A 14768-nucleotide genomic window follows, 5' to 3' on the forward strand; every position below is an offset into this window, starting at 1 on the left:
CCACTTCTGTCATTAATATAACATACTACCTAAATAATAACAATGAAAAAAAGATCGCTTTAAACATTTTAAATTGAGTTTATTTAAACAAATCCACATTTGGCCAACTGTGTGTACCACATTCTTGCTTAATAGTATTAACCATAGAGGAGTTCAGGTTTATAGCACGTAGTTTACCTATTGAACCATCATTGACTATGGAAATACTTTCTAAGCAATCAAGAGACAGACAACATTCATTTACCTTCTCCATTACATCTTTCAAGGCAGACTATCTCAAATTTTAAACAGTATGATATAATAATGCTAGATAAAGAAAATAAGACATAAGAGTTTCATTCATATGTGATAGTAAAAATCAAGACTATGACTCTTAGACATACAAAGTATAAATGGATATTTAAAATGTAGTCACAGCAAAATATTCATGTGTCAGTATTTCTGGAACCTGAAAGAATTATAAAGGCAGTTCTTTATAAGATTTAATCAGTTAAAAATGTAAGATTAAAAAGACAAGTATTTTTTGAGAAATAAGTAAAGAAAAAAATGGAAAACATGTCTTTGTTGTTCTTTCTCCATTCTAAATTGCTGACTATCCAACAGAAACCCCTAGGTCATAGTTTATGTCTCTGTTCTCATTAATACAAGTAGAATGCTGGAAAAAGAAAAAGAAAAACATATTAACCAAGTGCTGCAATCACCTTTATAATAAAATAATAAAAATTTGGTTTAGGTCAAAATTTCTTTGACTTAAATTTTAAAATTTGGGAGCCAATATAATAGATTTCCCCGTGTTTTGTACAAATCCAATTCTTAGTTTTAGATCATTGTTAATTAGGTAGCATATAAAAATGCTGGAAACGAAATTGTCTAGACTGACTTGGGGAGTAAAATCCTATTTAAAATATTTAGTATGAAGGTCATTTTCACATTTTGGCCTTATTTTCTCAGCTTCAATTGGTGCTGGCCTCTGTGGGCTTGGGCTGCTGAATTGCGTGTCAGGCAGCTGGAGGCAAACGTCACTGTCAAGATTCAATGACGTTCTCCTCTGCCCAGAGTCCCTGTCAGCTACATAAAGAGGGGAGGTTTTCTTTACATTGTCAGGTGATTGCAGACCCTGTTTTTTCAAATATCAGATGTCGTCAGTGTCAGCATCAGCTGCTAGGAGCCAACTCTGAATCTTTGGGCAATTTGCAGTGTAATTGATTTATACATCCCTTTCGTCAGAGCTTCTTTGGTGGGACAGAAAGTTGTAAACTTTCACTGCCTGCTGGCATATCTCAGTCCTCTGGATGGCCCTGTCTTTGGTGGTCCTTGTGCTTGTGGTGGTTATGAGGGACTTGAGAAGGGGGGTGCCCAGGGGCATCTGGTGTTTCTGGTTGCTGGTTCTCTGCAAGTTCACCATTCCCATGATGCTGATGCCCATGCTCATGATTATGATGGTGATGATGGTGGTGATGGTGGTGATGGTCGTGGTGGTGATGTGGCTGTGGAGCCTCAGTTGTATTTCCCACGGTAGCTGAAGATACAATTTTACAGAAGTCCTCATCTTCCGGTGTCTAGAACAAATTTATGAATCATTTTTCAACAAATTTGTAGATTTAGGAGCTGTGCACAAAAAATTCTTTGTAAAGCTAACATATATAAAATTCAAAGTAATTAGGATTAAACTGGCTTTGTTTTTCTAACATCATGTTAATGAGATAAAATTTTGATGTGTTTCAACACCCAAACTTTTTATTAAAATTTGGTTCCAATCATACATAATTATAAAGTTCTTCTTGTGCAAAGTTTGCATTTAATCAGAGAATCCTCAAGCATCTTCCAAAGGAATTAACATTAATGTTTTGCAAATAGATAAAACAAAGCACAAGACAATTAAAATTCAGCAGTTCAGGGGCGCCTGGGTGGCTCAGTCGGTTAAGCGGCCGACTTCGACTCAGGTCATGATCTCACAGTCCATGAGTTCGAGCCCCGCGTCGGGCTCTGTGCTGACAGCTCAGAGCCTGAAGCCTGTTTCAGATTCTGTGTCTTCCTCTCTCTGACCCTCCCCTGTTCATGCTCTGTCTCTCCCTGTCTCAAAAATAAATAATAATGTTAAAAAAAAAAATTATAAATAAATAAATAAAATTCAGCAGTTCGCCTAAGCTTCTATACTGGTTAAATCAATAGCAGAATTCAAATCTTCCTTTTCTTATCAAGAGTGTTTCCCCGATTTTTAAGAACCCTGAGGAAGAATTTAAGAGATACAAAAGGCTTAAAAAGAAAGCCAAACCACTATATTTACATCTGCAGAAGCAAAACTAAATAAACTGGTTAAAAGAACTTACATCGATTGCAGTAAAGTCAAACAAATATCAAATCCTAAAAGCAGCTGAACTACATGGATACTTCTAATATTATATTCATACTTAATGTTCTATTCTGAAGCAAACTAATTTCTGCTAATTCAAAAATGCCAATAAACTCTGCTGAAAATCAGTTTTTCACGCCTCAGCTTATGCCAGGAAATGTTTTGAACTTCACCATTCACCAGTCTTGTTACTGTGTCCCTACTGTTGAGCTGGCAGCTGCAAGTAGCAAATTACTGCCCATCTTCCACTGGGCATACAATCCCATTCTGCCTCAATCTAGTTAATTTGCTGCCAAGTCTTTATTGTCTTGTGTGCCTACGAATATAAGCTCAAAGCTTATAGATATCGCAATATCATATGAAACCTTTACCCTAAAGTGATTTATAAATAAATTTAGTGAGTCTTTTTCATCTCTCAAACTGATTTTCTAAGTGGTATGGTTCCGTGTTTTGAAAGGTTAAAAATTCCACGGATTTTTGCATACAACTATTAAGTGGTACAGTTTTTGGTTATTTCTGAATTACTTTTGAGAATTTCATGCTATTTTTTAAGCTTTGCTTCAAATTCCTATTAATTAACATACAGTGTAATATTAGTTTCAGGTGTACATTATAGTGATTCAACACTTCTGCACATCATCTGATGCTCATGACAAGTGCACTCCTCAATCCCCATCACCTATTTACCTTATTCCCCTTGCCCGCCTCCCCTCCCGCAACCCTTAGTTTGTTGTCTGTAATTATGAATCTGTTTTTTGGTTTGCCTCTCTTTTTTATCCCTGTGAGTTCATTTGTTTTTTTCTGAAATTTCACATAGGAGTGAAATCATATGGCATTTGTCTTTCTTGGACTTATTTCACTTAGCATCATACTCTTTAGCTCTATCCACATCTTTAGCAAATGGCAAGATCTCATTCTTTTTTATGGCTGAGTAATATTCCATTGTATATGCACCACATCTTCATCCATTCACCAATCAGCGGACACTAGGGCCGTTCCCATAATTTGGCTATTGCGGACAATGCTGCTATAAACATCAGGGTGCACATATCCTCTTGAATTAGTACTAATACTAGTACTACCTAGTAGCACAATTGCTGGGTCATAGGGTAGTTCTATCTTTAACTTTCCGAGGAACCTCCATACTGTTTTCCAGAGTGGCCGCACCAGTTTGCCTTCCCGCCAACAGTATAAGACGGTTCCCCTTTGTTCACATCTTCACCAAGACCTATTATTTCTTGTGTTGTTGATTTTAGCCCTTCTGACAGGTGTGAGGTGACATCTCATTGTAGTTTTGGTTTGTGTGTCCCTGATGATGAGTGATGTTGAGCATCTTTTCATGTGTCCGTTGACTATCTGTATGTCTTCTTTGGAAAAGTGTCTATTCATGTCTTCTGCCAATTTTTTAATTGAATTATTCTTTTTTTTTTTTTTTGGTGATGAGTTTTAGACGTCCTTGATATATTTTGAATACTAACCCTTTATCGGATATGTCATTTGCAACTATTTTCTCCCATTCCACAGGATGCCTTTTAGTTTTGTCGCTTGTTTCCTTTTGAGTATTTAATGTTATTTGATTAAAAGCTTATAAACAACTTGATAAATGTTTAAAATATACTATGTAATGTTCTAAATGTTCAAAAGTTGACAGTAGTGGTCTAATTAGTTTCTGAAACGGATTACTAGGTTTTATTGATCCTACAAGGGATTTTTTTCACATTTTAATATCTTTAAAATCAGAATGCATCCTATTATTGATGGTGTTGTAACAGTGTCCTACCTTAGCTGACAGCATTTTTAAAATAGTACATAAAATAATGTGTCCTACAATTGATGGCATCTAGGATACAATGAAAAAGGAAAACTCCAATTTGATTTGGCACATCAGATATATATGGTATATCCTATTTACAAGAGGTTCATAAATTTTAAGCATGTTATGGGACTGTTTCTGCCTTTGTTTCAATATAACGGGGTATATTTATAACTATTAGGCATTTGCAAAAATGCAAAATAGTCCCAGAATATGAGGAATCAATATAACTAGCATTTATTACATACTTAGTAGAAGTCAGACATTGAGTTAATACTTTATTTGCATTACTTCAGTCTCCCCATCTTTAGAAAGAATAGACTAAGCTTCATAGGATTATAATGAAGATTAAAATGTGAAAAATTATATAACTAGAGTAATTAACCTGTTGTGCTCCACAACAACTAAATTAATTAATTAAATAATTCATTACAAATCGAGATGGCTTCTTTACAACTGGAAAAATCTGAAGGATGTATAGCTCTCAAATAAAATGCAGAACTATTTTTAAACCTGAGTTCAAATTTTGCCAATTTTCCCTATTAAGGAAACATTGTTTGGAATTGTTTTCCTTTTCAATATGGGAAGGGGGGAGTCTAGTTAATATAAATTAAAATCAATTCCTTGAGTATCTTTTTATAAACAATACTTAAATGTAGAGCTTCTCATAAAAAGGAGTAAATATTCTCATGGTTGTTGGGAGAAAAATATCAATAACAAGTAGAAAACTTATTCCACTGTGAAATAAATGCAGTAATTCTGACTGCAGAGTGGGCAGACAGTGTAAGGGCTTCATGGGAAAGCTGCAGTCTTAGATCTTTGATATAGTAAGTAACTATCTGGGCCTCAATTCCATTTCAGGTAATGCCATGAATAAGCTTTGCCATCACTATGCTCTCGTGTGAACACATTCAGGGTACTACAATAATATTTTATGTTGGCTGAATTCTTTAGGCATTTTGAACACACCCAACATCATTTGGTGGTATTTGAAATATGCCATCTATGTTGGTTTTTGTTTTATAAACTCCTTCTAGATAAAAGCAGCAATACGGATCTTGAAAAAAATGTCTTACGGTGTATGTTACATAATAGGAAATAATTATAAAAATGACTGTTGTTTATTTTTAGTATACCAACAGAAACATTGCTTAGCTAATTGATCATGAAATATTAACTTATTTAGATAACTCTTAAAAGACTTTCTCTTTTCTCCCAGGAGAAATAATTGAGAAAAATAAAATACCATGAGAGAGCAGTTTCCACATTTCTTTTCACAGTAAGCGATCTTAATGGCTTCTTCTACATATGGGAAAGTTAGGAAGGAGTAAGGCAAACCAAGATGGTATACAAGACGGCCACATCTAAAAAAAAAAAGGGCAAACATTACATTTATCATTACATATCATTACATATCATTACAATATTTTCTGTATCATGATCATACTCAAGCAGTTTGGGATAGGTGCTATTGGTTTAATGGTCTTATAACTAAGACCCATTCACACCTCCAATAAACTTCCTTGAATGGGGTCTCAAGTGAGCTCCCTGGCACCACATATCAGGTTAGGTCACAGCAAGGCTACCGGGAGTCTCATACCAGCGTTTTGAAATCTTCTAGATATGCCACTATAAATTATATCAAAATACATAAGTCATTGTGACTTGGTCAAATACAATTTGGTATAGACTTATAAATTCTATGAATGCACAAACCACTACCTTACCATAAATCAGGCTCTGCAAATCACATGAGGTTTTCATAACTGCTATGGCAGCACAAATTCCACACAACAAAAAATTACAGCATCCTCAAGTCTTGGCCAATAGCCCATTTATTTAAAAATATGTCTGATGCAACAAAAATTTCAGCATAATGAAAGAAATGGAATTATAATACTCAGCATTCTCAGAAATAGTGGAGTTGAAATGTCCTTCTTTCCCACATTTTTCCCAGGATATATAATATTACGTGACTATCAAAGAGCTACACTTTGCAACTGTCTAAATTAGAAGTTTGCAGTCCTAAAAGAGTATGTAATATTAAAAATATTTAGAGTAAGATGAAGTAGGGCTTAGGTCTAACCAGAGTATGCCTCACCATTTCTTAAGAGTCAAAAGAAAACAGCACCAACTAAAAATGTTGGTAATATCAAATAATGTAAACATGGAGGTTCCCTTAAGATACAAATGTTTTATTTATTCATGAAATCAAAAGCAGATTCATGCAGATTAGATCTAAATGATTAACACTTTATAGTTCAGAAATTCAGGTGTGTAACCTTTAAATTATTAATCAGATTAAAGATAAAAAAGTGGTCTGCAAAGTGTAGTTATTCTGCAAATTCTCAGGTTTGAATTGTACTTGATACACAAATTGATCCTTTTATTCAGGCAGAATGCTAATTTATTGCGGGGGGGGGGGGGGATTATAGTCAATTTTCTGTATTTCCCTACTAGAATGGTGAATTCTTTTGCACAGAAGAAAGTCAGTTTGTGAAATAAAACATTAAAACCATTTTAATAGCTCACTCTGAGTACTTGGTAATAAAACAAAAGAAGATGTCTTATTTTAAATCACTATTAAATTAAATGCTAAGAAGGCATCTTTTAATTTGGGGTGTGTGTGTGCATGTGTGTGTGTATACGCACCTGTCATATACGAAGAAGTCATCTTTTTTCCCATTTAAGAGAGTCCAGACATCTGTTTCGTTTTCTTCTTGTTGATAAACAGGAATATGTTCTGAAACCTTATTTTTAAGATGCATATATTTTAATCGAGAAGAGAGTCCTTGATGATTAACAACAACATAAGAGATGTTCAAATATCCTGCTTGCTCCAGTTTCACTCTCAGGTCTTCCAATCTAAAATATTTGGGAAAAATACAAAAAAAAAAAAGGAAAAATCTCATTGAATTCATTAGTGACTTCTCTCTCCTCATTCTTTTTTTACATGAAACTCTCTTACGACTTTTTTTTTACTTACTCATATCCCTTCTTTATAAAATGTGATTTAATAAATACATCTTTTCCATTTCTATTTTATTTTATGTATGTATGTATCATGTATTTAATAGCTTTCCCCTTGAGAAATCCTAGACCACTGAAACCAGCTCACCTGGATGCCTGCAGGATGCACAGGTATCAGCTGGCTTGAAGAAGAGCAACCACGGTCACGGAACCACTTGAGTTTAGCATTGGATTTTGATCCCTTATGCTCCAGGCTGGAGGCTGCTTACAAAAAGAGCTTTGTCCCTGGCTCTCTGTTCTTCCCCATGGGAGAAGACAGAGAGCCAGGGCAAGCCCCAGGCTTTTCCACATTGCTGGGGTTGTCCTGTAAAAGAGGAAACCTTGCTGTCATCTTCACAGGTGACTTCACAGTCATAGCCAGGAATTTCTAGAAATACAGCCAGTACAGTCCCCCTTTCTATCACTATCTAGCCCATGGATTCTATCCCAGTGTTGCTGGGCTCATTCATCATGTTGGGCCTTCCTGCATCAAATCTTCCCAAAAGGAGTAAAAAATCAGCCAGAGGCAAGGGAGTTGTCAAAGCACCTCTTAACTATCTGACCTGACAAGATACTTTAGTAAGCATGCTATGGAAATCTGCCTGAACAGGCAGCCCAGTATTTCTCTAAGAGAATATACATGTTTAGAAAAATTTTGAGACTGTGCCCTCTATAACCCAATAACATTCTGCAGACGTGATTTTGTTTTTATTTAAAATGCACCAAGTTCTGGGGCGCCTGGGTGGCTCAGTTGGTTAAGCGTCCGACTTCAGCTCAGGTCACGATCTCACGGTCCGTGAGTTCGAGCCCCGCGTCGGGCTCTGGGCTGATGATGGCCCAGAGCCTGGAGCCTGCTTCCGATTCTGTGTCTCCCTCTCTCTCTGACCCTCCCCCGTTCATGCTCTGCCTCTGTCTCAAAAATAAATAAACGTTAAAAAAAAAAAATATTTAAAATGCACCAAGTTCTGATTGCTGCTTTCTGTCCTCCACCAATCTAAGAAAGGAAAGGGTAAGTAGAGGATTCTGCACAGAAATGAAAAGAGCCAGCATGGAAAGAGAACCCTGGAAGAAAGAGGAGGCTGTAAGGGCAGTTTACCAACATGAAGGTGGCCCATATGGGGCCCTTAGTTCTTCATGTTCAAGCCTTCTGTATTTATAAGTCTCTTGGGTCCGGCTCCCTTTTGTTCTTCTTATTCTTTACAGTCTAGCTGTATGTGAATATTAAAGGATTTGAATCTTTTCAGGTATAAAACTGCCTGCCAAAATGTTACTACCACATCCAAGATAGATAGGAACCAAAGGAAAAAGCCTGACTGACCAAGGAGAAATGTCACAAATCACGACCCCTTCAACCATTTAAGACCCACTACAATTCACACTCAGTCTATTTATTGGCTACCATTACTTTCAAGAAATTTCTGTGACTAGATGGCACGTTCTTGGGTAAGTACCTCTGAGTAGAAAAGTTAAATATCTGACTAGAAATATTCCCCAGACTAGGGCTAACTCTCAGCAGAGAGGTACACATGAAACAGGTGAACTATAGACAGGTAGTGAAAACAAGGAACACATTCAGCAGAGAAGAGCAGAAAAAGAAAAACCCAGGAACAGGCTTATTCTGATGGAAGAATCTGTGGAGAGAGATCAGGGCAACATTCCAGAACTAGGAAGTTGACACATTTTCAGGCACTGATCTGGGATAAGAAAGTAAAAGTACTTTGGGGGGGGGGGGGAGCAATGGGAGGAGGGAGCTAATGATAGCTGCTAGTAGGCAGCTAATGATAAGTTAAAGTGAGCCCAGAATTAAGATGGGAGTAGAAAGGTTAGAATCAGATTGATTTGAGATCTGGTGCACTGATAAGTATAGAATTTTTAAAACTTGACTATCTTTCATATCATTTAATATTACAAAATCCAAGAGCCTAACTTAAAGAGAGACAGATAAATCAAATGATTAAGGCCATCCCAACTATTCTAATGTTTTTTAAAATTCTAATATTTAAAAAAAGAGAGGATATATCTGGACTAAATCTAGCAAATTTCTTTAGGATCGTATTTATACTGGTGACACAATTATCCTTATTATGGCTACTGCTCATTGAGCATTTACAGAACTCTATGCAGGTGGTGCTAAGCAGTTTTTTGTTGTTTTTTTTTTTTATCATGTCAGTTAATCCTTACAACTATATGACCATTACCCCCCTTTTGCAGCTGAAGAAACATGGCCAAGAGAGTTTAGGCATCTTGCCCAAGTCCACACAGATATTAAGTCACCAAAGAAACTAGATTCAAACCAGTTCTGCTAAATCCAAAACATGACCTCTTAGCTATGAGGTAGATCACCTTTAATAACTATAGTAGCCAGGGTTTTGTTTGTTTATGCCCTGGGATGGCAAGGAGAACATCAAAATAATTCAATTCAATCTGTTTGGTTTTTTACTAGGATGGAGAGATTTCCCCTACTTTCTAGAATAGAATTTCAGTAACTATAGAAGCTTCAGCATAAATTCAGCACTTGGTTTCCTCACTCTGCCATACCCTTTCACTTTGGCATACCCTTTCTAGTGGCTAAGTAGCAAATATAAATGAAAAGGCTTTTTCCCTTATTCCCTTCATTTAGTTTTTTTGATGAAAAAAGACAAAGGGTAGTGGGTTACAGTGTTCACACTCGCAAATTTTCCTCTTCTGTTATATTCAATAGGCCGTTCAACTTTGTCTTAAGATCATTTTTTTGCATAATAAACATTTGGTTATAGTTATATCTATGTATAAATAACTAAATAGGATTTATTAGAAGCTGTTGAAAGTATTTGTAAATTTCACTAATCTCACCACTTTTCAATCACAGAACTAGATTTCTGGCCACATACAGACTGACATTTGTTTAAAACTCCCCCATTAAAAGGCAGAATATGCAGAAACTTTCTCCCTTAACTTCAAACTGGCATCTGAAGGTCCTTCCTCATTCACCTAAAAGTACCCACTCACCTTGTAAACTGCAAAACTTTGCACTTAATCACAGGCCACCTGATTTGACATGGGTTTTGAACTCTTTTAAGGGCAACAATTTCTGCCCAGTGGACCCAACCTGCTTTCCCTGCCGCCAGGGATTTTCTTTTTTTTTTTTGTTTCCTGAAACTCCTCACAGTATCCCTGGACGTTTCTACAGCACTGTAGAATGGCCTTATTTCAGTCTCTGCTCTTCAAACCCACAGGCTGATTTCTCCTTAGAGTTCTCACTCTGCATTGCAGTGGGAGACATTTAAGCTTAAACAAGCAAAACTGTCTCTATAACATCACAACTCTTTGCAGAGTAACTGATTTTTCCAGCCTCCTCTGCTCCCATCTTCTATCCTCGGGAGGCACAAGACAGGGCAGAAATCAGCAAAGGGCTGCGGACCTCCACCCACCACACCCAAGTCCAGACCCTTTTGTTCTTTCTTTTGTATTATTTTTATCACTTTACCTATCTCTGTTTTTAAAAAACCTATTGTAAGGACAGAAACATTTTATCAGACTCAAAATCAAATTATTTACCAGACTCTAAAAGAAATACTGGAGAACACAAAGTTCCTACTTACACAACCCCTTCGAGATCAGCCTGCTTCCTTTCTCTTTGCTCAGCTCCGCAGCTCCACAGCCAGAAGCCCTGATATTTATAGTCCTGTTGTTTACCTCTCTCCCCGGCTGTAGTCCAAAGTTCACTGCCCCCCTCTGGCTGTGACCTTGCAAGCAGAGCAAACCCCTGAACTGGTTGTTACAATCAACTTAAAGAAAGCAGCAAGTGCTGCCAGGCATAAAATGGGGGGAAACTTTTTTGTGATTATTGATTTATTCCTTATCCTTTTTAGTCACCCCAGTATCTAGGATTTAATGGTACAGTCGGGGGCGGGAGGAAGGACTAAGGGTAAAAGGGCCTCCAAGTCATGTTCTTTTTCAAACTATAATAGGGAAAAACATTTGCTGAGCCAGCAAGTTAAGCTGCTGCTTTAAAAAAAAAAAAAAAAAAAAATCTGATTTTTCCTTCTGCTCTGTTGTGGCCAGGTTAGCCTAACCTAGACTGTGTGAGCTTTGTTACAAAAGTCACCTGCTGTTTCAAATCTTTCCCTCTCCTGCTGTTACAGAGTTGCTTGGATTATTTTACTATGTTTAAAACTTGGATCTGTGTGGGATCTCACAGGATCTCTGCTCTCTTCTTTTTCATTTAAGGAAAGGAACAAGAAACTAAACCTCCTAGCAGAGGCAAACCAAGCCTCAGTTTATTATAACAGATGTTGTACTCCCTGTAAGACCTGTGGATCCCACAGAAGCATTTAAGAATTGAATGGGAAATATTTACAAATATAAGTACCATACAGATAAAAAATTTTAGTGGTAGAAGTTGAGCATGGAAAAGGATATAGAAATTTCACATTTTTCACAAATTAAATGGAAAGTTCTTACTCTTTCAGAAGGGGGTAAACGCTTCCCAATAACTGCTACACGTGAGCACACCATGGGGTATAAGGTAAGGAGCAACGTCAAATGTCATCCCTGGGTAGCCCTGGTTTTCAAGTAAGCCTTGCTTATACTATTAATGTATTTTTCCCAAACAAACCCCTATTGATTGTTGTGTACTGAGTACTATTGTACCACACAGGGGTGAATACAAAGAGGCTCAGATGTCAGCCTTCCCACAAAGAAATTTATCAAATTAGAAGCTTGATTTTGAAAGCCAAACTGTTTACTCAAACTAAGCAGTAGTACTATTTTGGGTCCCAGATCCTTTTGAGAAATGCCTAGTTTTTCCAGGGAATAAAAAAGCAAATATACAGACTCATTTTTTTGAAAGACTTTTGTCAAAAATCTTTGTTTAAAGCCGATTGTCCCCCCTGTACCTCATTTCCCTGACAGATTATTTGAGTAGTCATCTTGGGTCTGTCTGCAGCAGGAAATTTTACCAGCCCCTCCCTCCTTTACAAGTGGCTTAGCAGCGGCCTCCTGCCCCAAAAGGATTCCCTCCAGATGTGCCTCTAGCTACACAGCGAAGTACCCAGGATTGTGAGTGCAGGTCAGCGTGTGTCTAAAACCCCAGATGGCAAAAGGAGAAGACTGGGGGTAGGGGGCGGGGATGTTTGCAGGGAACCAATCCATCCTTAATAGCCTCAGCCTCTTCTGTGCCAAGCAAACTGGGACCAGTCAGCATTGTTAAGAGAACAGAATTTTGGAGACGCATGGGTGGCTGTCAGTTAAGTGTCCAACTCTTCGTATCAACTCAGGTCATGATCTCATCAAGCCCTGCGTGGGCTCTGCACTGACAGTGCAGAGCCTGCTTGGGATCCTCTCTCTCAAACTCTCTCTCAAAATAAACAAACTTTATAAAGAAAAAGAAAACAGAATTTTCAAACACACCTTTCTGTGATGTTAAATTACATTAAATCAAATGAAATTAAACATTTAATTAGGTGCTTACGCCAGGCACAATGCTAAGTTCCCTTACAATGCTCCTAAGTTCTCTTATTCTCAAGGATCTCAAAATCTAATAGGGTAGACATACAAGCAAACAGAAAAAAACAAAAACAAAACAAAACCGTAAAGTGTGACAATGTCCTAATGGCTGCATGCGCAAGGTTCTGTTGGAAAGCTGGAAATGAAAAAAGCAGCATTAAACCCAGCCTACAGATAGGCCAGCATGCTAGATTAGTGCACTTCAAGCAAGTTCAACAGGCCCTTTTTATTTTACCCTCTACTTCAGAGCACCCAGCAGACCTGGCCACAGCACCATCTAGAAAGTTTTTTTGGTCCAATTTGTATGAATGATTAAAATCTGACCATTTGCTCCAGCCACCAGCACACAATCGAACATTAAGTTCATCGACTGCATTCTGTCAAGTTCAACTTTATCCTAATGATCCCTCTGCATACTATCTCATTCTTCCCCATCCTTATTATTTGGCCCCAGAATGTTGATGCATTTATTTAGGTCCAAGTTTGAATAAGCATGCTCACCCTTTTATAGGTAGTAGGTAATTTCCATGGAGAATAGGACCCTACGAATCTGAGTCCAATATACACTTAAAAGAGAGAAGAGCTATGAGCTGTGACTCTATAAATGAGTTTATTAGCTACAGCAGGTGATAATACAGCATTGATCCATTAGCATTTGTAAAACACTGATGTCTCAATATATGAGAAAGTGAAAGTATTATTGCTACATGAAGAGCCTATGTAAAGTATTAACCCCCTTAGCTTGAGTGTTAGGTGGGGGTTTTACATGCAAAGGGAAATATCTTGGGAAATAGCACCAATTGACCTGTATGATTCTTCCTTTCCCTTGCATTTACTAAAAGGTCCTTTCCCTTGCATGTACTAGAAGGTGCTTTAGACTTTACCCTACGCATTGTTCCAAATCTAATATTGTTTGAGCATCCATGTTGAAAGATAAGCCACTGATATGGAAGGGATGCCTAGGAAAACGCAAGATGTTTTCAAAGTAAAGAAGATAAATAAGAACAGTAGTCAGAGGAAGGCATGGAAACAGCAGCTTTGATTAGATAAGGACTAATTTGATCCTTCACGATTCATATGAGACTGAGATCTGCTTTGAAGGGAGCTTTTCTTCAAGCTCACAAGTTTACAGATCTGAGAACTGTTTGCTGTATCAAACATAAATGCAGGTAAGGAGGTAACTATATGGTGACAAATTTCACGTGGGACTGAGCACATCCAAAGGTAACAAACAAGAGACAAATTTTGCTTGAAATAGGATGCTATTAATTAAAACAAACAAACTTGTCAAAGCCAGAGCTGGTGCCCACAGCTCCTCACGGGACACGGTGTTGGCACAAACATGCAAGAAGCATGTAGGGGCATCAGATGGCCCCCAAGTGACATAATCCCCTGAATCAAGGAAACACCACATTCATAGAGTATGACGTTTGTGTTTTGACCAATGAAAAACCAGCTATGTATTTAAGTATTATTAACGCATTTGCTAATTGGTAGAAGAATTTTTAGTTTTTTTAAAAGCATAGTTGTTGGGGGGGGTTTGGGGGGAACAATGAGGTTAGTATTCATGATTTTTAAAACATTCATTGTTTGAAAAATAGGGAATAACATATTAGCTAATTTTTAAAGTATTTAACATGGAATTTTAACATTATTGTGACCTGTTAAGAATCACATACTCTGAAAAATCAATGTTCTATTCACTTACTTTAGCTTATCTTAAAAAATATCAGTATTGTTTCTCATTAGGTTTTTTTTAAGCCTTGAAGAAGTATTTTTGTGTTTTAAGAGAGGTGTCCACCTAACTATAGCTGCACTGGGGCTCTAACACACATAGCTGTTGAGCTTAGAGAAGCACTAAGGAGATTCTTGAGTCAACTGCAGCCACACTAGACAGAGATCATGTGGGAAAGTGGTGTTCTGATTCACACCATCTGCCCTGTACTATAAGTAGGTATGCCCCCAGTCCTCAGGGAAGAAAAAGCACACTGATATCGTAGTTAACCAGCACTCCAACTAAATGTGTGGCTTTGATCAAGGACTTCTTCTGTGAGTCTATTAACTTTTAGAAAACTGTTTTTATAAAAAGAATATTCTTGCCAAGAA

At 37.3% G+C, this 14768-nt stretch overlaps 1 protein-coding gene across 2 annotated transcripts; it reads right to left on the minus strand.

Annotated features, from left to right (window-relative positions):
- Nucleotides 1-58: 58 nt before the first annotated feature.
- Nucleotides 59-10821, minus strand: SELENOP (selenoprotein P). Of its 2 annotated transcripts, XM_019464277.2 has the most exons (5): nucleotides 10757-10821; nucleotides 7285-7500; nucleotides 6819-7031; nucleotides 5413-5530; nucleotides 59-1559 (listed from the first exon to the last, which is right to left on the minus strand). In XM_019464277.2, the coding sequence occupies exons 2-5, from the start codon at nucleotides 7485-7487 to the stop codon at nucleotides 909-911; spliced, it is 1185 nt and encodes a 394-aa protein (XP_019319822.2). In that variant the 5' UTR covers nucleotides 7488-7500; nucleotides 10757-10821; the 3' UTR covers nucleotides 59-908. The 2 variants fall into 2 exon arrangements, with proteins under 2 accessions (XP_019319822.2, XP_053762937.1); XM_053906962.1 differs by lacking the exon at nucleotides 10757-10821 and having other exon boundaries at nucleotides 827-1559.
- Between the last annotated feature and the right edge of the window lie 3947 nt (nucleotides 10822-14768).

This window comes from Panthera pardus, unplaced genomic scaffold (genome assembly GCF_024362965.1).
Source record: "Panthera pardus isolate Hobbes unplaced genomic scaffold, ASM2436296v1 HiC_scaffold_2, whole genome shotgun sequence".
NCBI classification, from domain to species: Eukaryota; Metazoa; Chordata; class Mammalia; order Carnivora; family Felidae; genus Panthera; species Panthera pardus.